The sequence below is a fragment of the Macrotis lagotis genome, chromosome X, assembly GCF_037893015.1.
Source record: "Macrotis lagotis isolate mMagLag1 chromosome X, bilby.v1.9.chrom.fasta, whole genome shotgun sequence".
In the NCBI taxonomy this organism is placed as follows: domain Eukaryota; kingdom Metazoa; phylum Chordata; class Mammalia; order Peramelemorphia; family Peramelidae; genus Macrotis; species Macrotis lagotis.
The window spans coordinates 582,377,472-582,403,510 of NC_133666.1; the positions used below are offsets into that span (position 1 = coordinate 582,377,472).

Below are 26,039 nucleotides of genomic sequence, written 5' to 3' on the forward strand. Positions count from 1 at the left end.
AAAAACACAGAATTGTGTAGAATTATGTAGTTAAAAATAAAGGCTTATGGGGGAAAAAAAGACTAGAAGCACAATGCTCAAACACTTTGTCAGTAATACATTAAAAAATTTAGGAACCTAATTTTTTAAATGGTAGGAGAGTTTTTAACATATTAAATGGGTAAGAAATGTCCATGTCAGTGACCTGAAGCTGCTGTTTGACCCATTCCTTTGCTACTACATGAGTAAGTTAAGTAGCCTAGCCTGGGGGTGGGAGAAGAAAGAAAGGAAGGGTGGGGGTGGTACAGACTGCCTCTCCTTTGCCCATGGCTGCTATTTTACCCAAAGATATACCATATGTATATTACTTTGAAGAAGAATATCTAGTTTGCTTATAAAAATGACCATCAGAAGAGTTGTAGAATGGTGCAGTTTTCAGCATTCTAGCTCGGAAAGAAATTGAGCAGAAGCAAACTTGAAATTCATTTTATGTTCCCTAATAAGCATCATGGAAAAAATTCATGTTTTTAAATATATGTTAAGGAAGAGCTGACTATACATCCAAACATCTCTTTTCTCTACCTTCCTTCTTCTCCATTCACACAACAGCCACCCTAATGTAGATTGAGCTACTAATATTAGCCCTGGTCTCTAGCTCTTCTCTTCTCTACTTGCTTCTCAGAAAAGCTGCCAAAATAATCTTTCTAAAGTACAGATCATGTTATGTCATCCTTTCTAGTTCATGAATCTTCGATGGCTCTCCATTGCATCTAGGATGAAGAGCTCAATTTTCCATTAAAAGCTGCTTTTTTTTTTCTGTCTCCAGGCTACCTTTCCAGATTTTTTCTCTTTCACATTATCCCTCTTCATATATTTTATAATGTAACTCATCTGGCTTATTTGTAATGGTTGTTCAGTCACACATGACTCTTTGTGACCCCATTTGGAATTTTCTGGGGAAAGATACTAAAGTGTTTTGCCATTTTCTTCTCCAGCTTACTTTACAGCTGAGGAAACTAAGGCAAACAGGGTTAAGTGACTTACTTGGAGTCACACAACTAGTAAGTGTCTGAAGATAGATTTGAATTTAGAAAGGGGAATCTTTTTGACTGTAGGCCTGGAACTCTATCTACTTGTTATTCCATAAAAGCAACTCACTATCTTTTGCCTATAAATCTTTGCATGGACTATCCTCCTTGCCTCTAAGTTTTAGAATCCTGAGCTATCACCTTCCACTCAATTACTATCTTCTACAAAAATCTTTTCCTGAGCCCTTTGCTGTTATCACTCTCCATCTGCAGATTATCTTGTGTTTGATGAACTTGAATCCCTAGTAGAATATTTTAAATTTTATATCTCCTCAACTTTCAATGTTTACATAATACATGCTTGTCTTACCCTCCTTCACATAAATTCCAGTTCATCTGGATACCCTCCTCTCCCCCTACTTTCTTCTTTCTCTATGTCTTTGATTATGGCTCTCCCCATTAGGCATATCCTTCACCCAGCCTCAGTTTCTGACTATTGAAAACCCTCTCCTCCTTCAAGTTTCAGTTCAGATACCACCTACTTAATGTATCCCTCCTAGTTTTTTTTGGGGGGGGTCCTTTTTTCCCATTTCCTTTTGGTTCTCTTTGGCTCTATCATATTCTACCTAGCTCGTCCTAGCTTGGGTGTATGTTGTATTAATTCCCCAATACTAGAAGTGAAGGCAGCAGGATCTGTACCAATCTTCACCTTTCAGTCTCTTTTATCTAGAATATTAGCTAGCATACAGAATGTGCTTGAAAGACTAGAGACTTTTTAAATGTTTTTTTTTTAAAAAGAAAACCAAAGTCAGTTATCAAACATTAAAAACATATAGGGGGCAGCTAAGTGGCACAGTGGATAGAGCACCAAACCTGGAGTCAGGGGGACCTGAGTTCAAATCCAGCCTCAGACACTTAATAATTGCCTAGTTATGTGACCTTGAGCAAGTCACTTAACCCCATTGCCTTAAATTAAAAAAAACCATATTGGTAGGTTCTATACTAAAACATTGGAATTACAAAGAAAAGGAAAAAATAGCTAAATGAAAATAAAGAATTGTCTAGCATGTTCATTCATTCATTTATTTATTGAATATCTTTAACTTATTTCCCTGGAGTTAGAAAAGCTTCTGGAAGAGGATATTTATTAATACTCATCTATTTCTTTTATTAACAGAGGGATGAGGAAAATTGTCCAGCTTTACCACATTCCTGTTCTTGTTCTGAAGTCAGCAAAGGGGCATCAGGACCTGCTGGCCCACCTGTAAGTACTGAATAAATTCTGGTTTTCCCCCAAAAGAAGAAAGATCACTCATATGTACATTTGAAACCATTTCTTTTTGAGTCCCAGGACTTGTTTTTTGACTGAATTGTTCCAACATGAATACTCATATTGTGCTTGTAAACCTCTGCTTATGCTGAACCTAATTTATATATGTATAAAAGTGGTGCTTGATATGTGTGAAATAAGTTATTCCCTAACTGGGGTCAAAGAAATTCATCACTTTACCATGTATTTTCTTTTTTTTCCCCTTTTTAATCAAAGTTAGAATGCTATTATAAATGTAGGGCTTTAAACTTAATGCTATTTTGTAGTATATTCTAGGGCTTCAGTGGATCTGAGATCCTTTCCTGCTTGTTGTGGGCACTTCCATTGATGCAGATTGCACCTCATTCCTTCCTTCTCTAACCATACATTTCTTGTGCATGCTTCTTCTGGTTCCTTCACAGAAGGTCCCACCTAAAATGCTAAAGGTCTTCCAACCACATTTTTGTATAATTGACATAGAGTTGGAAGGTACCTTATAGGTTATTGAGTGCAATCTCCTTATTTTACATATAGGAAATATGAGGCGTAGAGAGACTGAATGACTTGTTTAGAATTATGAATCTGATAACTGTCTGAAATAGGATTTGAACTCAGATCTTCCCACACCAGATCCAGCACCCTATTCATTATGCTACCTAGCTGCCCAGGGAATCTTTATTCCTTTTACACTTTCTACAACATATTTTCCATCACAGTGGTAAATACCTTTGATGAGAAACATTTCCCTGTTTTATTCTTCTTAACATATTGTTACCAGAAAGGAAATAAAGGGCCAAACAAATTCAGAATAATTAGAACCAGGGAGTTAACATCCTTCTTTAAAGACCCGTGTATAACTACTTCAATTGATACTACTTTTCACCTTGTGCCAAATTGTCAAAGAAAATGTGTCTTTCTTTGAGAAAGATAAGACATTGATAGTTTATTGTCAGAGACCTTCAAGTCTGTTGAGGCCAATGTGACAAGAAAATAGGGTCAGTGTCCATGAATAAGTAGTGGAAACCAAACGATTACAGGACCTGTCATTTTACATTTGACTTTCTGCTAAGCAGGACTGGCATGTAAGACATTTCCCCAGTAGATAACCCAGACAGACAGTTGGCTTACAGGATGAAAGTTAATTCCAGGTTGGCTCTAATCATATACTCTTTCCTACTTTTTGCAGTTCAGTAAATCTTTTTTTTTCACAAACGAAGAACCTTCTGGAGTTATTTGGAATGGTTCCTGCCAATTCCTTTTTATCTTTGGCACAAAGGAGCATCTCTTCAGCATTAAATGTGCAATCCAATTTTCTTCATATTTTATTGTACACATTTACCTATCATTTTCTATTGAAAGTACAAATTCATTTGCTGCCTTACTTTAAATAGTCCTGCAGTATACTAGAAAAAGAAAAAAGCCATTCCATTCTTCAGATTATTTTAAGATTTTCTGCCTGTGATCAAAGTCATCCTTCCACATGTATGGAGCTAGCCTTGAACTCCATGAAAGCCACATGTGGTTCTAGAAATTTACCCCACAGAGGAGTTATGCCCTAAGGAAGTCATATGTAAAATAAATTCTCCTTGTTCTGCCTTGTCCCAGAGGACATAACTAAGAGTTGAAATGGGTAGAAACAATGGGTAAGTTATTATCCCTCATGGGTTGTTAAATAGTTGGTAAAGATTTGCTGGACACCCTAATTTTCCTGAGACTTGCATGCAACATTTCTGAGTTTATTTGGTTTCTCTAGCCCATTTCTTTACTAGAACTCAAGGGAATCTTACAAATAACTCATAACATAGAAAACCTTTGAGAATTAACCATTTATATGCACTTCCATTCAAAGCTGATAGAGACAGCAGAAGGTGAAACAAATCAAAGTGGGAAAAGAGAGGTAAAGAGAAGGAAGATGGTGTTCTAAGGAATAACAAAGTTCAATTATGAATGACAAATTTCATTTGGAAAACCTGAGATATAGGATCATGCAATCACATAGTGTTAGGCCTGGCAAAGACCTCAGAATTATCTAATTCCAATTTATACCTAAATGGGAATTCCTTCTTTAATATTCCTTTCATGTAATCATCTAGCCTTTGTTTAGATACTTTCAGGGAAGGGGAACCCACTGTCTTCCAAAGTAGCCAATTTCACTTTGGGATATCTGATTGTAAGGAATTTTTTTTTTCCTATAGTTAGCCTTCCTCTCTATAATTTCTACTTATTATGGTTTGTTCTGCATTCTGGAGCCAAACAGAAAAAATTAATTCTTCTTTCATATGATAGCCTTTCAAATATTTTAAGATAGGTACCCACTGCCCCAAGTCATCTTCTCTTCCAAGGCAATCCCACTCAGAACCGAACAATTGTTGCAGAACAATTTGTACAAAGAATGATAAGGTAAAAGCTTTTTGTGGCATGCCCATAAAAGACATATTTTTTGCTAAGATTGACCTTTTCCTCACTTCATTGAAACATTAAATATAATTAACATTATTAATTGATTCAAATTTATTTAGGGTATATCATGTACACCTCCAGCACTGTGTTTTGCACTGGGGGATATAAATGAAAGTATAAAATACAATCCCTTTCTTCAAACATCATCCCTCAAAACATATGATTATGCATTAACATTTCAGGAGATGCCATTCACATTTAATTGGAGGAAAAAATCTTGAAAGGAAGGACTGTTTAGTTCTTGTGAGATCTATATCATTGATAAATGAGTATAAAGACTTATTGATGTTGCCACAACCATTGTTTGATGAGGGTCTACCCAGGAACTTTTTCACTGATCAGTAGAATACTTTGAAAATTGACTACTTCTTATAAGGACACAACAGTAGGGAGACAGTTTTTAAATGGCAACCATAAGACATGTGGCTCATCAAGGAGAAATTCCTAGTTCAGTACCAACATATAGCTCTATCAAAAATGCTTCATATTCAATACCAGGATCCCTAACAATAATTCTAAACTTATAAGAAATAATTTTTCTTGAAAGGGAGGAAATAAATATTTGAGTATTATGATTAGCCAGGCAGATAAGTGCTATCTGTGCCATCAATGGACCTTAAATTCTAATGGCCAAATATGACACCCAAAGGAAGCTGAAAAAAGAGGAGGAAGGGATGAAATCCATAGGGGCATGGTATTCAGAAGTCTGTAAAGTTAGAATTAGATTTGAGAGAGGAATGAAGGTTTAGCAACCTTCAAAAAATGAAAGTCCTGTGAAGAACCCATCAACCAAGAAAGTGTGCTAGCTTCGTAAAAGAACATTCTAGAGTGAGATGGCCCCAGTAAACAATGGGTCTTTCATTGTGAGAAGACTCTCATGTTTTGAGGGAAGTTCTAGAGTAAGATATCAACTGAGGCATCATGACAAAGTCCTAAAAGTCATACAAAGCCAGGAAGAAAATGAAAGTTGACTGTCTGGATCCCAAACCAAAATGGTGGCTGGAAGGGGATTATTGGTTAATCCCTCTCCTAGTCATAATAGGACTTTGCAGGAAGCCTCTTGAGCAGGGTGGAAAAATAAAAAAGTGAATCTAAATAATTAGAAGAGAACAGAACAATTAGAGTAATGGAATAGAGAGAGCAGAACCAAAAAGTTTCTATTCTCTTGGTCACCAGGTATAGAAAACGAGCTCGAGGGGAACAAAACAAACACCTGTTTCCTGCAATAGTCTTAGAGTGAAGCAGTCCCAAAAGAGCAATGTTTTGAATCCCCATTTATTCTATGCCTTATAGTCAGGTCATCTGTGTGAATTTTTATAGGTTCTAGCACTCTTCAACTCTGACTTTTTGAGGACTGGGAACAACCCTATGCCTTTTATAAGGGTTTAGGCCTTGCCACCTCTGAAAGTCAATAGAGTTGTGCCCTTTGTTTTCTAAAGGAATGAGTTACTTTTGGACCAAAAGAACCCTAACCCCCATTAGCAAACAAAACCTGCTGCCTCAGTTCAGTCATCATCACTCACTGGGGACTATTCTTTTCTGAGAACTAGTATACTCTCTGGACCCAAGAGAGAGAGAGGGATGGGTTGTTTTGCCTCTTCCCGCCACTCCCTCACTCCAGCTGTAACTTGGTGTGAGTTAGCAACTTCAGATATTGCTAAAGCTAGTCGAATAAGCATGCTCCTAGTTTTTGCTGAAATAGAATTAGAGCCAAGTGGAATACTTTTATTACCAAATCGTAACTGAGTTTAGGAAAAAGTATTAAAGTCAAGCAAATACGACATTCACTTGACTGGTAAACAACATGAAGGGAGATCTTGTATCTTTTTTTTTGAACAGCTAAGCAACTGGCACCTAAGACAATATGTCTAGTAGATAGTTCATTCATTGTAATAATTAAATGTCTTTAAAATCACCAAGAAATCCATTGTTATTAAATTTATCCCTTCCTTGGGTTGTCTTTAAAAACAATTTCATAGATATTTTATATGTATTTATATTGTATATAAATGCATATATATATATATATTATGAGATGAACCACAGAAATTATACTAAAGTATTAAATATTTTCCAAGATATTCAAAATGGATAAAATTATGAAATGGAAAAAAATCTTCTGAAAGCTTAATTCTGGATAGGCTTAACTATCACATTATTAACTGACAAAGCAGATAAAGAACTGTACCCAGAGTCTGGAAGACTAGAGTTCAAACCCTGTCTCAGATACTTACTTACTGTGTGACCCCTAGCAAGTCACATAACCTCTATCTGCCTCACTTTATTCATCTGTAAAATGTGGCTAATAATAATATCTACTTTCCAGAGGTGTTGTGAGGATCCAGTAGGATGATATTTGTAAAATACTTTACAAACTTTAAAAGTTATTCATAAATGCTGGCTATTCTTATTGCTAATAATAATGATTTTATTGATGCTAAAAATCATGAATGATGACCTTTTCATGGTCAGGTCTAAAATTTTATTCTTTATTCTTTTGAAGTTTAACCTTCCTCCTTTCTCCCAAATATTAACTCATCAACCACAATAATATTTTTTTTTAAAATGATATGACACCATTTGATTTAATATCATTTTTAAAATCAGAGCAAGAATTTCAGGCTTCTTTAGTACGTATGTGTGTATATATGCTTTTCAAATTTTAGTTGAATAATTTAAAATCATAAGTATGTGTGTTTTATATGGCATTTTATAGCAGAAATTAAAGGAAAATATTCATCTATGTACTTGCAATGAGGATATTATATAATTGTCAAATATATCGAAGTCATTTGCCAAATTCTGAAAAAATTTTGGCAGGAAAGGTCTCAAAATGTGAAATCACTAAAGGGAGGGAGAGAAGTAATCAGTATAGATATTCATCTTTGGATGGTGATGAAGCTTTAACACTATTACAGTATATTGGTATTTATACAAAATTGGGATGTAATACCCTATATCATTAAGAAATAAGATTGAAACATACTTTTTGAGGCTGACCTTTGAGTTAATATTTTGCATATGTTTCCAGGGTGGTCCAGGACTCCGAGGACCAAAGGGTCAAAGAGGTGACCAAGGTCCAAAGGTAACTTGAGTTTATTTGTTTTTACTATGAGAGAGGTTTTAAGGGTTTTTTTTTGGTGGGGTTTCTGTATTTTTTGCTATTTATTCTATCCAACCCAAAGCTCCCTTGGAATGATAAAAACTGAGCCTTTCCTATCATTTTCTACATCCCAGGTCTCTTATTGGAGTTCTGCCCTCTCTTTAAGCAAGTGACTATACTGAATTAGTGTGTGGAATGTTTCCTTTGAGTTATCTTTATTGTTATTGTAAAGATTTTGTATTGAAATGTCTGAAGTCACATCTATTTCCCTTTCTAATACCACATCCAAGTATGAAAGACATTCTGTTAGAGAACGTTTAGCCTTGAAATGCAACAAAGATTATTGATTTATTTGGGGGACAAACCCACAACATTGACTTCATTATCACATGTCATAAGGTAATGAAATCAAAAGCTAATGACAAATCTTTTAACCATTTATGAGGCTGATAGCAAACAACTTAGGATTGCTCTTGATTTTTCTTTGGAGTTTACCATGACTATATCCTAAGTCAGAAGTTAGATAGATATGTTGATGAATGATTGGCAATGTAGATGGATAGATAGTTGAATGATACATAATTGACTGATAGATGAATGATAAATAGGTGGATACTGATGTGGATATAGATACAAATGACACCTATTAAGCTTTAACTATGTTCTGGACAATATGCTGAGTTCTGAATATACAAATAGAAAAACAAACAAACTAGACAATATCTGCCCTCAAGGAGTTTACATTCCAGAAAGCAAATGATACTTGCATAGGGACATGAAGAGGGACCCCAGGAAGATAAAGCAAAAAACCCACCTGTTAATAGTCAGTTATTCTTCTAATTATGCTGAAGTTTCTCATGTTCTTCATATTGGACAATTCTTTCAGAGGTTTAATGGTAAAATTTGAGACTTTACATTGGTGAGTTGAAATGTGGTTTATTTGTTTGTTTGCTTGCTTTTCCATTTCATGGTTTATGAATGTAGGACATGAAATATTAAAAGTTAGAGATTTTGCTGTTTTGTTTTTCCTCCCCCCAAAACGCTAAAATGTTGAAGAGAGTTTAAAGGCTAGCTCAGATTTCTTCTCCTAAGACCACCTCTCTCATTTTACAAGTGAGAAAACTAAGGCCCAGAAACTTGTAATCATTTGCCCAGAACTAGAATTGAATCTTCCGTCTTTGGACTGCAAATGCAATTAAGGTTCCTCTGTAATTTCCCCATACGTTAATGAATTTCCTCCTGAGCCTTTAGCTACTATTCTAATTTTGTGCCTCTCTAATATAATAAACAAGTAATGCTGTTTGTCATAGAGAGCAATGTATTCATATAGACTTCAATGAAAAAAACAAAACAACCCACACACTAGATTTGGATTCAGAAAACCTGCATTCAAATCCTAGTCCTGAAACTTGTTCCCTAAATGATCTTGAACAGGCAAATCATTTGACATCACTGAGTCAATTACCTCATTTGTAAGATGAAGAGGGAAGATAAAATCTGTGATTCAGTGGTATTCTAGTCATGTGGGCTGCAGCTTATTTAAATTTTGTATCTCTCCTAGGACCCTGAACATAATAGACAAAACACAATAAATATTTGTAGGATAAGTAAATAGAGAATTTACAGATGTAAGGCTAGGTATTATTGGTCTATCAGTTTCTCATTAATTTTAATTGAAATTTTGAATTATTGAGTGCTATAAAAATAATCTTATATCAAAGGGTTTAACTTATTGCCTACGTGACTTCTCTCTGCTCCCCTCTAGGGACCAGATGGTCCTCGTGGTGAAACAGGTTCTCCAGGACCCCAGGGTCCCCCTGGCCCTCAAGGACCAAGTGGACTTTCCATTCAAGGCATGCCAGTGAGTTGTATATAAATAAGTATTGCTAAAATGTCAGATTAATATAACATTTCTAGTGAATAATTAGTAGTAAAATCTATGTCTGACTAAAAATATTTCAGTCCCTCCTCATATTCAAGTGCTTTGGACAATTTATAAAAAGTCACAGTCCTAATTCTGTAGTCATTTCTCTTTTATAATAGGGCAATATACAATAAAATATGCACCCTGAGGAGAGATGCACAAGAAGTTTTGAGAGTGTAGGGATAATATACTACAGCCTGTCTGTTAAACTAAGTATATAAGGGATACAAAGGCTATGAAAAACATAACATGATATATAAACATGAGTTCTCATTAATTTGCATTGGCATCTTATTAATTTGATGGTGAAAGACAAAGTACATGCCCTCCATAGACTTATGATTCTTATTCATTTCCATTGGCATCCAAAAGAATTTTACTTGAATGGTAATACCTATCCAATGATTATTGTTCTCAATAGATTTAAATAAAAAGCTCCACACTCTGAATCTGACTGTGTGTTCATGTCATGATGAAACACATTAGATTCTTCTTACTGATATCTGTGTTTCTTACCTTAATAGAGTTTCCTAACCTTTATTTTGTATCATTAACCCCTGGTAATGCTGATGAACCTTTGCTCAGAATAATGTTTTGAATGCACAAAATAGAATGAAAGAATTAAAAAGGAAGCAATTATATTGAAATAGAGTTTTAAAAATTCTATTTATTCATGTTTTGTTTATTCATGTATTCATGTGAAGAACCCTTGCCTTTTGGAAATCAAAATTATAATTCCTTATATTAATTAAGATTGTTTTTGTAGAATATGTTGCTACTTGTTGATTTTAAAGATATGTCTTGTAGCCACATCTGAGTGATATTTTGTTTGCTCATGGCACTGTTGCTCTGACTACATCTTTTCCTTCTTGAGCTATTTCTCCCATGGACCATTCTTTGGAAACTACTCTTTTATACATAGATATTACATTCCACTCTATGTGCACAGTTTCCTTTGCTTTGTATTCTTATGTTTTCTTCACAACAACCCTGTGAGTTACCTATTATTATTATTCCTATGATGTAGAAAAGGAAACTGAGTCACAAAGAGATTAAATGCATTTTCCATGGTCACACATCCAGTAAGTATCTTAGGTCACATTTAAACCTAAGTCTTCCACTTCCATGTCGACTTCTATAGAAAATTATATATCTTATTGAAATGATTATATCTAAAAGATAGTTGTTTATATCCCCTTCTAGAAATCTAGGGACTTAGAATAGCAAAACCTTGTTATTACATTTATGTTTCCATGCTTATACTGTCCCCTTTTCTGGGTTGCATTAATGTCTATGATTTTTTTCCAAATACTTAGTGTCCTTTCATTTTCCAGCTATAATGAGGATCTGTTGCTTCATGCCCTCGAAACTGTTCCTACATATAAAACCTTTAAATTCTATGTTTATGTTGGTATGAGGTCATTTATTTTAATATTTAATATATCGTGTATATTTAATATGATATGTGTATATTGGTACCAATATGACATAATGTTGACTAAGGAAGAATGGTTGGTGGGAAAAAAACAGTATGTGAATTGATGAGTGTGTTTAACTCCATGTGGTTTTTGGATCTTCAGGGAACACCAGGAGAAAAAGGAGAGAAGGGAGATCTTGGTTTTCCAGGCCCACAGGTATTCTCCTTAATTCCTTGCCATCATCTTGAGAGACTTATGGGGAAAAGGCAATTGACTTTTGAAGTGGGTTATTAGCTTGGAAAGCAGTTTCTATTTTCAGTACAGTACTGACTTAGCCCAAATTCATTTACCTTAAATTCTTTCTCCCCAGGAGTCACATTGAAGTTCCTCACCATAAGCTAAGATGTGGAGGGGTAGAAGACAGGGAAACATTTCTTTTCCATGAATCACAGTTGTATGCCCTATTCTAAGTTTTAAAGACCCCCCCACCTTCACCGCATCATATCTCCTCTAAGGTTTTTCAGTATTTCAGTGAAATAAGTTAGGGGTATGATAGGTACGCTGTTCATCTGACTTTTTTTTTTCCTTTTTTGGTCCTTCATCTTCTTAGGGAATTCCAGGGAGTACTGGAGCACCAGGACGTGATGGTTCACAAGGTCAGAGGGTAAGAAAATATTCAATAGTTTATAACAACGTTATTGATTTTTCTGTTATTTTCTCTTTTTTTCTGACCCTCTGTCCACCCTTCTCCATTCATTCACACCTATAAAACAGTAAAGTGTCATAGAATTATGTTTGTCTCTTTCAAAATTTAAACCTGTCCAAATACTTTTCAAAATATATTTCACAATTCCTAATTTTCCTAAAAACACAAAACACAAAACACAATTTAACCATAATTCTTCATTCTGAGCAGTAATTATGGTACTGTGCTACAATATAGTGATGTCATCGAGGCTCATTTGGATTTAGGGATAAACAGGGCTATACTAAATGGCCCCAGATTTCAATCTGTCTCTCTCCTTATTGCTTCCTATACATCCTGCTACCTCTAACTTTTTGCATTATTTTATACATAGTTGTTTGGATGAAAAATTATTTCATCTCTTTCACTGGATAAAGTGTGTAGGCTTTGTGACAGCAATTTGCCAATCAAGGGTATCTTTTTTCCTATTTCTTTATTCTTTTTTTTTTGCAAGGCAATGGTTTTAAGTGACTCGTCCAAGGTCACACTAGGTACATATTAAGTGTTTGAGATCAGATTTGAACTCAGGTCCTCCAGACTCCAGGGTTAGTGCTCTATCCACTGCACCACTGTGCAGGGAGATGGCTACTTCCAGGTTCACAGTTATTTTCCAGATGGATAAGTGACTTATCTATTAAATAGATATTTTAACTAAAATATTTGAACAAGAAGATAGGAAATCTGTCCATCAATACATTCTTTAAATTTATTACTAGCAAGAAGCAGTTAATGTAGTCAGAGAGAAGGCTGAGCAGGAGAGTTGATGTTCTTTGCTCCTGGCCTACCATAATTATCACTGCTCCTAGATGGTCAGTGGCATGGTTATTTTTTTAGACTTTTTTTATAATAAGTGACCATAAGGTCCAGTTCATATAAAAGAAGTACATTTGAAATTTCTTGTAATATTTGATAAATTTTAGAAATTTAGGTAGGGTCTAAGTAAATGACTCTAGTTCTTTCAAACAAATATTGCCTTTAAATCAGGATTAATGATCTTGTCAAGGAGAAGGAATTTATTGGGGTGGAAAGTAGACTTTATTGTGCCCTTATGAAATTAGTTAGGTTTTAAAAAATCATCTAACATGTTTTAAATCTCAGTGTGGTCCCTATTCCCCTAGCTGTATTAATCTGTACATAAACTCAAGTGAATATTTTCAAAGAAGGAACGCTGTACAGGTGAGATTTATGGGATTTTCTTGTACATGTGGTAAGAGTATCTAAATGAATTTATATGTTTTGGCAAAGGCATTGAGCCAGGCTCCTGAGTAGTTACACACCTAGATTCTTCTATGAGCCCTGAGGTGCTAAAAACTACCATTCTAAAAGTTTCATTCACATAATTTATTTGACAACTCTTGTGACAAGTGCTGATGAAGAATCTCCCAATATGACTTATGGGATTTATTGCTGGATCATTTTATGACAGATTTTGACATTCTTTTTCCTGGAAAATTGCTATATTACTAGAGAATTTTTGTAAATGTTGGAAACCCAAGAGAGTTACATAATAGGTTTTTATCTATAGGAATAAAAGTTTTGGAACTGTAATAAAGTAAATAGAGGGATAAGAAGTAATATCACTGAGATTCCTCTCCTCCCCTCATATTAGTTTAGAAATAAAACTTTGAACATGATCCCAGTTCCTATTTTGAAAAATTCCAGAACATTCAGATTTGTTGCTCTGGTAGAGATTACAGAGGATGCAGAATCCTCTTTCAAGAATCTCTTCAAAGGAATGGGAGGGGGAGGTTATATCTGCTATAAGACCTTGGGTAAGTCATTTAGTGTCTTTGTATCCAAGTTGTATTAATCCAGATTCTTAAAGACCCTTCCAACAGTACATTTTATGATTTTTTTAATCTAAGCAATTAATTCTTTGGATAAGATCTTTGAAAGAAAATTAAAATCAATATTTGTAAAGATAAGAGAGCACAAGAAAGTTAGAGAAACAATTATACTTTCTAAGTATAGAGCCTTAGTAAGCATTTTTAAAAAATAGCTGCTTCAAATAGTATGAGTATAAATGCCAGAATAGGATGAAAGGAAATCAAGAACCAAGGCTAATGAAAATGAAATAATAAAAAGACCCAGGAAAATGTTACTGTTCTCTGTTTCTCCTTTTTATTTTTAAATAATATTTTATTTCCCCCATTTATATATTGTGAAAATTTTATCATTTAGTTAAGATTTTGAGTTACAAATTTTTCTTCCTTCCTCTCTCCCCTCTCCTCATTTGAAAAGGTAGGTTGATATGATTTATATATGTGCTATCATGTAAAACATTATTAAATATTAGTCTTGGTTGTAGAAGAAGAAACAGATAAAAATAACCACAAGACAGAATAAAGTAATTGAAAAAAATATGCTTCAATCTGCATTCAGAGTTCATCTCTTCTTTATCAGTTCTTTATGGATATCCTTTTCCTTACTGAGTCCTTGTACTTGTCTTGGATCATTGTGATGCTGAGAACTGTCTTTCTCAGTTACTGTGTACATTGTTTTACTGGTTCTGCTCATTACACTTTGCATCAGCTTGTTCATCTTCACATGTTTTTTTGAAATCTTCCCATTCATCATTTTTGTTCATATACACTATGCCTCTCCTTTAAAAAAATTAAACTCTTCATATATTTTCTGTAAGCTGCAAATGAATGTGTCCCTTTTAACATGCAGAATAGACCTCTAAGTTGGACTGATTTCACTTATGGAAAAAAAAGACAGGGGCAAGAGGAAGTGGGGGTGGCAGAGAAGACAACTTGTATGCTGGTCAAGTAATTCCAAAAGAAATGTCTTCTAGCCTTCATCTCATGAAAGTAGAGGTTGAAGAAGGTAGGTCAGAAGACAAACATCTAGTGTTTGGTATCTACTGGAGGCCATAGTCAGCTCAGGTCAGAAGAAGATCATAAGTCTAGGTGCCAGAACCCATGTAACCATGGGGAGGAAGTATGACTTTCTTTTTTTTTTAAGAAAGATTTTATGTATTTTGAATTTTACAATTTTTATCTAATCTTGCTTTCCTTCCCTCCCCCCATAGAAGGCAGTTTGTTAGTCTTAATGTTGTTCCCATAGTATGCATACTACGGGAAGTATGATTTTCAAGTGAGCCCACTGGGAAGACAATCCCTCTCCTAGTCTTTGTCGGTACACACTAGTCTTGTGCTAATTATGATCCTGACACAGGGTAATAAAGAAAAGTATATAACTACTCCCAAATAGATAAAGGTAATATCAAGTCAATCTTATTTGGAGTATAAATAGGTGGCCACCAAAGAATGTAATTTCCTACTTGATCCTTCTGGACTCATTCCTTTTTAGTAACTGATGATAATTGCTAAAATATAGATTTTATCTGGGGGCTGGGCAGAGGGGAAGGGTTAGGCCTGTATTGGTTCTTCATATTTTGACACATTTTTGTTTATTATATTTTAAGTCATTTAGCAAATCCAGGGGAGAGATGAGTTTTAATAAGGCTACTAGAAGGCACAATGGTTAGTCAACCAAAAGCATTAATCAAGTGCCTCCAATGTTCTAAGCACTATGCTAAAGGCTGGAAGATACAAAAAAAAGTAAAACAAAACAAACAAAAAGCTATTCTAAAGGAATTTACAGTTTAATGGGGGTGACAAGAGGCAAATAATCATGTGCAAACGAAATATAACCAGGATGAATTAGAGATAATCTCAGAGGAAAGGTGCTAGCATTAAAGAAGGATCAGGAATGGCTTCTTGCAGAAGCTTTAACTGAGACTTGAATGATTCTGAGGCACCCAGGAAGGACAGATGGTGGAGAGAATATCAGGCACGGAGAGACAGTCAATGAAACTGCATGATGGGGTAGCACATAAGGGATCTTTGGCAGGGAACAGTAAGTAGTCCAGTGTCACTGGATTGCAAGATATATGGAGAGGAGGCAGGGATAAGGAAAAAAAACATTAGAAAGGTGAGAAGGGGCAGTTAATGAACAACTTTAAAAAGCAAACAGAGGATTTTATATTTAATCCTGGAAGTAATGAGGAGCCATTTGAGTTCACTGAATAGAGAAGTAATACGATCAGACCCATGCTTTAAAATACATTTGGCAGCTGAGAGGGAGATGAACTGGAAGGAAGAGAACCCAGACTGAGAGACCTATTTCAATAGTCCCAAAATGATGTGATGAGAGCTTGCACCAGGGTGGTGGCAGGGCCACAATAGAGAAGGGAGTATATGTGAGATGCTGCAAACAAAGGTAGAATCTACTGGACTTATTGCCTGATTGGTAATTTGGGGTGAGAGTATAAGGAAGAAGTTAATTGAAAGAAAATAAACATTTAATATGAGTTTGGTACTGTGGTACCAATTTATTTTTTCTCTTTTTTCTTTATTTTTAAAGATTTTCTTTATTTTGAGTTTTACAACTTTTCCCCTAATCTTATTTCCCTCCCCCCCCACTCCCCACAGAATGAGATTTGTCAGTCTTTACATTGTTTCCATGTTATACATTGATACAAATTGAGTGGGATAGAGAGAAATCATATCCTTAAGAAAGAAACATAAAGTATAAGAGATAACAAGATCAGACAATAAGATATCAGTTTTTTTGCTAAATTAAAGGAAATAGTTCTTGGACTTTGTTCAAACTCCACAGTTCTGGATACAGATGGTGTTCTCCATTGCAGACAGCCCTGATTTGTCCCTGATTGTTGCACTAATGTTATTAGGGTGTACATTGTTTTTCTGATTCTGCTCATCTCACTCAGCATCAGTTTACGCAAATCCCTCCAGGCTTCCCTGAATTCCCATTCCTCCTGGTTTCTAATAGAACAATAATTTTCCATGATATACATGTACCACAGTTTGTTAAGCCATTCCCCAATTGAAGGACATTTACTTGATTTCCAATTCTTTGCCACCACAAACAGGGCTGCTATGAATATTTTTTTGTGCAAGTGATGTTTTTACCCTTTTTATCATCTCTTCAGGGTATAGACCCAATAGTGGTATTGCTGGATCAAAGGGTATGCATATTTTTGTTGTCCTTTGGGTGTAGTTCCAAATTTCTCTCCAGAAAGGTTGAATTAGATCACAGCTCCACCAACAGCGTAATAGTGTCCCAGATTTCCCACAACCCTTCCAGCAATGATCATTATCTTTTCTGGTCATATTGGCCAGTCTGAGAGGTGTGAGGTGGTATGTGGTACCAATTTCCTTAAAAATATTATCTCCTTTGATCTTCACAACAACCCTGGGATATAAGTGCTTTTACCTTATCCATTTTGTCATTGAGGAAATTGAGGTAGCAGAGGTTAAGTGACATACTCAGTGTTACACAGCTAATAAATATCTGATAGAAGATTTGAACTCAGGTTTTCCTGACAGACCTTGCGCTACCCTACTAGCTGCTTAGGAAAAATAGAAAGAGGAGAGAGGTTGGAGGGGATTGGTAGAGAATTCAGTTTCATACTTGAATTTAAGATATCTTAAGGCCATTGAGGTGGCACAGTTGAGGGAGTGTCAGGCCTGAAATCTGGAGGATCTGAGTTCAAATCCTATCTCAGACACTTATTAGGTGTGTGACCCTGGGCAAATCATTTAACTCTGCCTTAGTTTCCTCATCTGTAAAATGATTTGGAGAAAGAAATGGCAAGCCACTCTAATATTTTTGTCAAGAAAACCCCTAATGGAGTCCTGGAGAGTAGGGATCATGACCTGCACTAAACAACAAATGAAGATGTCTACAGGACATCCTGTTTGAAATGCCATTTAGGAAATTGAAGGTTAGTAGAGATTTTAGGGATAAAAAAATAGATTTGAGAATTGCCTAAACAGATATTTAGACAGGGAGTCAAGCTGGACCTGAGTTCAAATCTAACCTGACACTTACAAGCAGTGTGACCCTGGGCAAATCATTTTATTTCTTTCTGCCTCAATTTTCTCATATATAAATTGGGAATAAGTACTTACCTTATAAAGTAATGAGAAAATATAAGTAAAGTATTTTGAAAACTCCAAAACTCTATGAATCATTATATGATTATTGGTGGAAAAGGAAGGAAAGGTCTTAGATCGCCAGTCATCATGGAGACACTAAGAATCCTGCAAAGAGAAAAAGGGATTTTCTTCTTTTTTTATCCATACATTTTTACTGATATTTTTGTTTTGACATTGACTAAATTTCTCCAGGTCACTCTTCTTCCCCACTCTGAGTGCTATGCCTTATAAACAAGAATTTGAAAAAAGAAAAAAAAGAAAAAAAATTCAGCAAACATTGTTATAAAAAAAATAACTGATGGGGCAGCTAGGTGGTGCAATAGATAAGAGTCAGAAGGACTTGAATTCAAATTCAGTCTCAGACACTTAATAATTACCTAGCTGTGTGAACTTGGACAAGCCATTTAACTCCATTGCCTTAAAAAAGAAAACAAAACAAAAAAAACTGACATCATATTCAATGTTCCATATTCTTGGCAAAGAGTTGGGAGGATAAGAGATTTCTTCTCAAAGTTCTCCTTTGGGACCAAGCTTGTTCTTTGTAATTTTTTGTGATCACTTCCATTTATGTGGTTGTGGTCATTTTATGTATGGGTTAGAAATTGCTTTCTTTACTTTTGTATTAGTTCATGTTACGTCTGTCCATGATTCTCTGAATTCATCACATTTAATGTTTCTCACAGTATAGTAATATCCCATTTCATTCATGTACTGCAATTTGCTTAGCCCTATCCCCCAATAGACAGACATCTACTTGTTTCTACATCTTTGCTATTAAAAAGTACTACTTTTACTACATTTACTAAAAAGTAAATGTTTGAGAATCTCTCTCTCATTCTCTCTCTTCCTCCTTTCCTTTCTCCCTCTTCCTGCCTCCCTCCTTCTCTCTCTCTCTCTCTCTCTCTCTCTCTCTCTCTCTCTCTCTCTCTCTCTTTCCCCTCTTTTTTCCAGTGACTTAAAGGAGTGCATTTCAAGATACATGAAATAATCAAACCATACCTATCCATAATCAGAAAGAATAGGGGCAGAGAATGAGCTTTCAAAAATTCATTGCAAGGGTGACTAGGTGGCGCAGCAGTTAGAGCACTGGCCTTGGAGTCAGGAGTACCTGGGTTCAAATCTAACCTTAGACACTTAATAATTACCTAGCCATGTGGCCTTGGGCAAGCCACTTAACCCCATTGCCTTAAAAAATCTAAAAAAAATTCATTGCAATGGAAATTATTCCTACAATTATTCATAATTCATTCTTCTTCCTCCCAGTCACCTCAACTTTAGTCTAGTTAACATTTATATACTGTATCAGGGGTTTGCAAAGTTCTTTATGTGTATTATCTCATTCAAGATTCACAATCACACTGTTAAGTATAGATATTTTACCCCTGATTAACAGATGATTAAACCGAGGTTGAAAGATTAAATGACTGGTACATAATCACAGCAAGAGTCATAAGTGGTAATTGAAGCCAGATTTCAAATCTAGTTCTCAGAGACAGTTATGGGCAAGAAGTGGTACAGTGGAAAGGACAATTTATTTAGATTTTGAGAAGCTGTGTTCATTCCTTCCTCTGCTCCTCCTTCTATTGAGTGGATTCCTTAATGTCTTTTTTTTTTTTCTTTGCAAGGCAATGGGGTTAAGTGGCTTGCCCAAGGCCACACACGGCTAGGTAATTATGAAGTGTCTGAGACTGGATTTGAACCCAGGTACTCCTGACTCCAGGGCTGGTGCTTTTTCCACTGCGCCACCTAGCCGCCGCCCCCCAATGTCTTTATATCCCTATCTCCTCATTTGTAAAATGAAGGCTGAGGCAGAAGGTTATTCATGACTCTTTATTCATGATCATTCCTCCTCTGTCTCTAGTTTCTCTTGTGTACACCCTCCAGCTTAACTCCATCACTATAATTAGAATACAAATCAAAATAAGCAGCTTTTTTTTGAGTCAGTTTCAATGTTGCCTCCTAATTAATCTAAAAAAGAGAAGAGATCATTAAAAAAAAATCTTCTTCTTAAACAGAGAATATGTTTTCTTCACGTCCCTAGTTTATTCTGGCTTTTAGCAAGGGGAATCTGTGACTTTTTGGGCAGCTTACATTCTTCCCCAGGCTTGGAGCCATAAACAGGACATAGCTCAGGCCAACCCAATTTTTGGTAAAATCAAATCCAGCAAAAGCTAGACTAATTCAATGAACACGTTTCATACACTTTCTGGGAAGCCAGCAGACCACAGTGCAAGGTCCACATTTGAAAAAAATCAGCAGTTAAGTCCACATTTAATAGGGGTTTGGAGCTCAAGTTCATCTTAGCCATTACAACTAACTGACCATAACTTCTGACTACCCCATCCTTTTCCACTATAAATCTCTCTACCTCCTTCCTCCCTCCCTCCACTTCTTTTCCTCCTATTCATGTCTCTGGGCTATCATTAGGTGATTCTGAAATTGCCCAGTTCTTAATGGACCTCCCGGACCATAGTCTCTCCGCTTTCCCATTTCTCCTACATTAAATAGACTATACAAGATGAAATTCGTGTTTAGGAAGGGCAGTTTGGTTAAGGAGGTTGCAGGAAGTTGTGAGAAATCTATCCTCACAGATAGATTCAGTCATATTTGCACCCACTAATTGTATTCATATACAGCTTTCCAAGCTTAAACTTTCAAAAAGTTTTCCTTGTTTAAGACCACACATTTCTAAAGTAATACTTGCTATGTAAAGATTCCATTAAAAGGAAGCTGTTTTAAGCTTATAGTTTGACTAGATGTAAAATAGTATATTTTCTCATAATAATTAGAGTGAGCTGAAGTCTTAATATTTACCTAAACTTTCTGAAGTCTCTCATATTTCTTTACAATATCCCAAACCTACCATGTCAAGTGAACATTAAATATATCATGGGTTAACTGTGAATAAAAGATGGGGGGGGGGAAACTTTTACATTGTGGTAAATCTTAAGAGTATTGTGGTAATGGATTAAATGGATGGGGTAGTAAGACTAATTATAAAAAAGAGTTTACAATATATCTCCTTATTATGTGAATGTAATACAAAGATTTTATTAATGTGTTTCATTCTATGTGCTATGAGATAGGACTGAAATGACCTTTAAATATTGGACTGAAGTCAGATATCTGGCTTTAATTTCCATATTAAATATTGAATTATTACCATAGTGGTGTTTAAAAATATAAGCCAAATATAAATTTCCTTTTCATGATAATATCCTTAGATATATTTTTTCTAATTTTCTTTCTTTTTCTCACTCTCTGCTTCTTTCTCCTCCTTTCCTCTTCTCACCTCTTTTCCCTGCTTCACTCCCTTTTCTTCTCTTCCTCTCACCTTTTTCTTACACCACTCTCTTCTTCTCTCCTATTTTCCCCTTCCCTCCCTTCTATTCTCCTTCCCTTTCTTCCCCTAATCTTTTTTTCCTCCACCCTGTTAGAAATGTAATATTTAATTTGCAAGTGTTATTTGGTAAAGTAATTGATTTTTCTCTCTATTGAATTTGGATGAGTTTTATAACTGCAGTAAAAACTTATGCCCACAATCAGCCAAGCTGGTGGTAATCATGGTAATTACAAAAGTTCTCATTTCTAAAGGACTTTGTTCAACAACCTTGTTAGTCAGGAAATATAAATATGATTCCCATTTTACAGATGACAAAGCAGGGGTTCAGGTTGAGTGACTTAAATAGGATCAAGTAACTCATTGATTCTGTGGCTAGAACTTAAACCCAGTTCTTCCATCCTTAAGATGAATGTTCTTATTTTCTTATACATATGATATGAGTCTATGAATTTATATATGTTTTGATCAAAGATTTGGGTCAGTAAACAGGCTTTGCCTTATGAATGTGATGGAAAGGATGAAGTAGGTAATTTCATAAAATGTGGGAATACTTCTAAGAACTGATGAAACATGAAGAGAGAAGAACAATTTATAAAGTAACAATATTCTAAAGATAACCAACTTTGAAAAACTTAGTTATTCTGTTCAATACAGTGACTGACTACAAGGACTCAAGATGAAACATTCTACCACTAGAGAAAGAACTAAGGAGCTCAGGATATAATATAGCATTGAAGCTACACTTAATTGAAGCATATTTTCTTCTTTTCCCCTCTCTTTATTTTTTTAAAATATGGCTAATATGGGAATTTGTTTTGCATGTCTATATGTATTTGTAATGTATTTTGTCTTTTTTGCCTTCTCACTGGGTGGGGGGAGAGATAGAGAATTCAGATATGAAAATGAAATAACTCACTCTTTTAAAAGGTTTGGTCCAGGCTCCCAAGGTCATGGAGATTCTTTCATAAACCCTGAAACTCTGATCATGAGAATTCCAAAGGCATTATTTACTTAATTTATTTATTAACTGAGACTGGTGCTGATGAAAAATTCCTTAATCTGACTTGTAGGATTTGTTGTTAGATCATTTTATATCAGAATTTGACATTCTTTCTGTTCCAAAACCATTATATTGACTGGGAACTTTTATAAATGTAAAAATCCTAGAGGAATGGCAAAATATTTCCTTTCTATAGAATTTAAAGTTTTGAAATTATAATAAAGCAGTGAGAAATCACTATAGACTAATAATTGTTGAGGTTTTAAGTTTCACAACAGGTAAATTCACAACAGACAATTGTGAAATTTTTGATAATTTAAGATTTCTAATGTATTCTGGTGAAGTACAGTACAAAGAAATTGTTTTTTCTTTGGATAAGATGTTTAGTGGTCAGTATCCTTGATGACTTTCAGCCGAATCTATTTGACTATGAATCCAATTTAAGAATTTCTCTCTGAAAGAGGAATTATCTCTCCCCACTGCCCCATTGTATAGAATATACTATGAAACAAACTTATAACTATTTGACCCTGGAAACTTGAATTTCAAAATTCTCAAAGCCAGTGGAGTTTTGGCAGGTCCTACCAGGTTGGGAAAGTCTTTAGGCACAAGCTGATAGATGAAGAGAGCTTGATATCCAAGATATACTTAGCTTTGCTAATTATGAAGAGATTCATCACTGGAGTACTAGTAGAAAAGATGCCAAGAATCACCTTTTAAGTTTTACATTTTTTAATAAACATTAATTTCACTCTTAACATTGTTTGTGCAAGGTGTTTTTTCAATGACAAATAAGTTGACAGACATCACTGTAATTATAGAATTACATAGTGTCATTCTCACTGCAAGTGAAACTAGAAGACATAAGAAATTGCATCTAAATGAAAGGGTAATATGATAGATTTTCTTTGGAGAAGCAAGTAAAACAACTGGCAGTGGTGGTTTCACTGTGTACTCAAAGGAAAGGGACACATTTCCAATCTATGATGTCTAAACTATAGCTATCTTTCTCATTTCTCCCTCTCTCCCCCCATCTCCCTTCTCTCTCTCTCTCTCTCTCTCTCTCTCTCTCTCTCTCTCTCTCTCTCTCTCTCTCTCTCTCCTCTGTTGGTGAGCTTTTGACTTATGTCCTCAGGCCATTCTTCCTCTTCCTCTTCATCTCTTTTTTGCCCCTTAATCTTCCCCATTTAGAACATAAATTCCTTCTGGGACTGTTTTATTTGTTTCTATCCATTTGAGTGGGTACTATGTCACCAGCCTCACTTCATCCTTCAGAGCCATCTGGGTCCAATGGCTAGACATGAATCAGGACAGCTGGAGATGGCCTTGGATGCAAGGCAATAAGGGTTAAGTGACATGCCCAAGGTTACACAGCCAGTAAGTGGCAAGTATCTAAGACTGGATTTGATCTTGGGTCTTCCTGGCTCCAAATCCAGTATTCTATCCATTGAACCATGGTGTATTTGTGTGTGTGTGTGTGTCTGCATGTGTGTCTGTGTGTATCTATGTGTATGTTTTACCCAGCCTCAGTCTAGTACTTAAAGAGATGGTGTTATTATGTCAATTAGTTGTGTCCAGTTATTTGTGATCTCCATTTGGGGTTTTCTTGGAAAAGCTACTGAAATGTTTTCTCATTTCCTTCTCCAGTTCCTTTTGCAGATGAGAAAATTGAGGCTTGCCCAGTGTCACACAACTAGTGTCTGAGATTGGATTTGAACTCAGATCCTTCTCACTCCAGATTGGCTCTCTATCTCCTACACAACCTAGCTGTCCATTCTAGAAGCAATACACTAGTTAAAATAAGATACATTTATGCCATCTACATTGTAGGGGTTTGGGGTATGGTGATTTGAAAATCTGCCTAAAGTTTTTTGGCCCTACTTTTATGCCAGAAGAAAAAAATCTGAATTATTACAGTATTAAAAGGTAAATATGTTTATATTATACAATGACATATAATATATATATATATATATATTAAGCATTTCTGAATTTCTAAACCTTTTTTGTGTCATTTGATGGCTCTCACATGTCACCTGTGGCCTCCACAAAATCCCCCCAAAATTCCCATTTAATTTCTTATACTGACCTGCAATTTACTGAAACTTCAGTGGAGAAGGAATAGGAATAGCTTCCTTCATATAAATTACAGCCATTTTTATAAGGAGATAATATACAAAGTCATATAATGTAAAATATTACATGATAAATTTCTTAAAGATCTTAAAAACAGAGTGACATTTGAGATCTGAAGGGCAAGATCAATTGCCAACTCGAAGGATAAAGAATACTTCATTGAGGAGGTAGCATTTGACTTGGTCTTTAGAGGATGTATTTAAAAATTCAGCAAGTGAGAACAGAAAGAGGTACAGAAGGCTATAAAGACAAACATGGAAGAGTTGGTACTACCATATTAAGTTGAACAATATAAAATAAAACAGGGAGAGCATATGGAAAGGTTGAGCAACATCATGGAGGGAGGAAAGGTGAATTGGAAAGGTAGGATGGGGCCACTATTATTTAGTTTGAATGGAATATGGAATATGTGAAGAAACTAATAATAACTGGAAACCAAGGGTAGCACCAGGTTGAACTTAAAATGCCAAAGGGTTTGAAATTTATTCAGTAAGCAATAAGCAGTCAGCAGAAGAGTAATCTGATCTATTCTTAAGAAAAGTTTCTGTGTGTGTGTGTGTGTGTGTGTGTGTGTGTGTGTGTGTGTGTGTTTCTGGAAGCAATAGGAGAGAAGAATTAGAGAAATAATAGTGTAGATATAAAAAATATTTTAGAAAAATTTTATACTAATCCAACTGGGTGTTACTGAGATCTGTAAGGTCATTAAAAAGACTCCATCTGAAACTTAAATTCCCTCTACAAAATACTCCAAACTGTTATCTGCATGAATCCTTGCTGCATTCCTTTACATAGGAATCCAGTAATGACTACTCTCTGTGCCCAGACATTTAATCAGGCAAACCCTCTTTACTGTTTTATGGTTTAATCCTAACTCTCCATCTCATCTATGAGATAGGATGTAGGACCTTGCCAAATTCCTTGCTAAAATCCAGGAATACTGCATCTACAATTTTCCCTTGATTTACCAATCTAGCAGTCTTGTCACTCAAGAAAATAAGCTTAATCTGTCTTGCTCTATTCCTGATTTTGACCTTTTATAATAACAACTTCCTTTTCAAAGTTCTCTCTCCCTTTAGTATTACATTCTTTTTACCAGGAGTCAGTCAGGTTCACTAGTATATGTTTTATAACAGAGTTGTCAAACATACAGCAGACCACAACATTCTAGAGTGTGGTTCAAACCAGGTTAAAATGTATTTAAGAGGGGTAGCTAGGTAGTGCAATGAATTGAACACCAGCCCTGGAGTCAGGAGAACCTGAGTTCAAATTTGTCCTCAGACACTTAATAATTAACTAGTTGTGTGACATTGGGCAAGTCATTTAACCCCTCCCCCCCAACTGCCTCTCAAAAAAACCCCAAAATGTAATTAAGAAATAGTTAACAAAGTAAAAATGCAATAATATATAGGTAAGTCTGGGGGCAGATAGGTGTGGTAGTGGATAGAGTGCCAGACCAGGAGTCAGGGAAGCTGCTTTTGAGTTCAAAGCTGACCTCAGACACTTACTGGCTATTTGACTCTGGGCAAGTACTTGATCCTGTTGGCTTTAGTTTCTTTATTTGTAAAACGAACTAAAGAATAAAATGGCAAACCGCTCCATTATCTTTGCTAGTAAAATGACATATA

At 35.4% G+C, this 26,039-nt stretch overlaps 1 protein-coding gene across 3 annotated transcripts in view; it reads left to right on the top strand.

Annotated features, from left to right (window-relative positions):
* The window catches only part of COL14A1 (collagen type XIV alpha 1 chain), a 265,288-nt gene that overhangs the window by 181,963 nt on the left and 57,286 nt on the right, over positions 1 to 26,039 (top strand). For all 3 annotated transcript variants that reach the window (XM_074201475.1, XM_074201474.1, XM_074201476.1), the window contains 5 exons: positions 2,185 to 2,271; positions 7,808 to 7,861; positions 9,645 to 9,740; positions 11,384 to 11,437; positions 11,832 to 11,885. In XM_074201475.1, the coding sequence (XP_074057576.1) occupies positions 2,185 to 2,271; positions 7,808 to 7,861; positions 9,645 to 9,740; positions 11,384 to 11,437; positions 11,832 to 11,885 (345 nt within the window). The remainder of the gene's footprint in view (positions 1 to 2,184; positions 2,272 to 7,807; positions 7,862 to 9,644; positions 9,741 to 11,383; positions 11,438 to 11,831; positions 11,886 to 26,039) is intronic.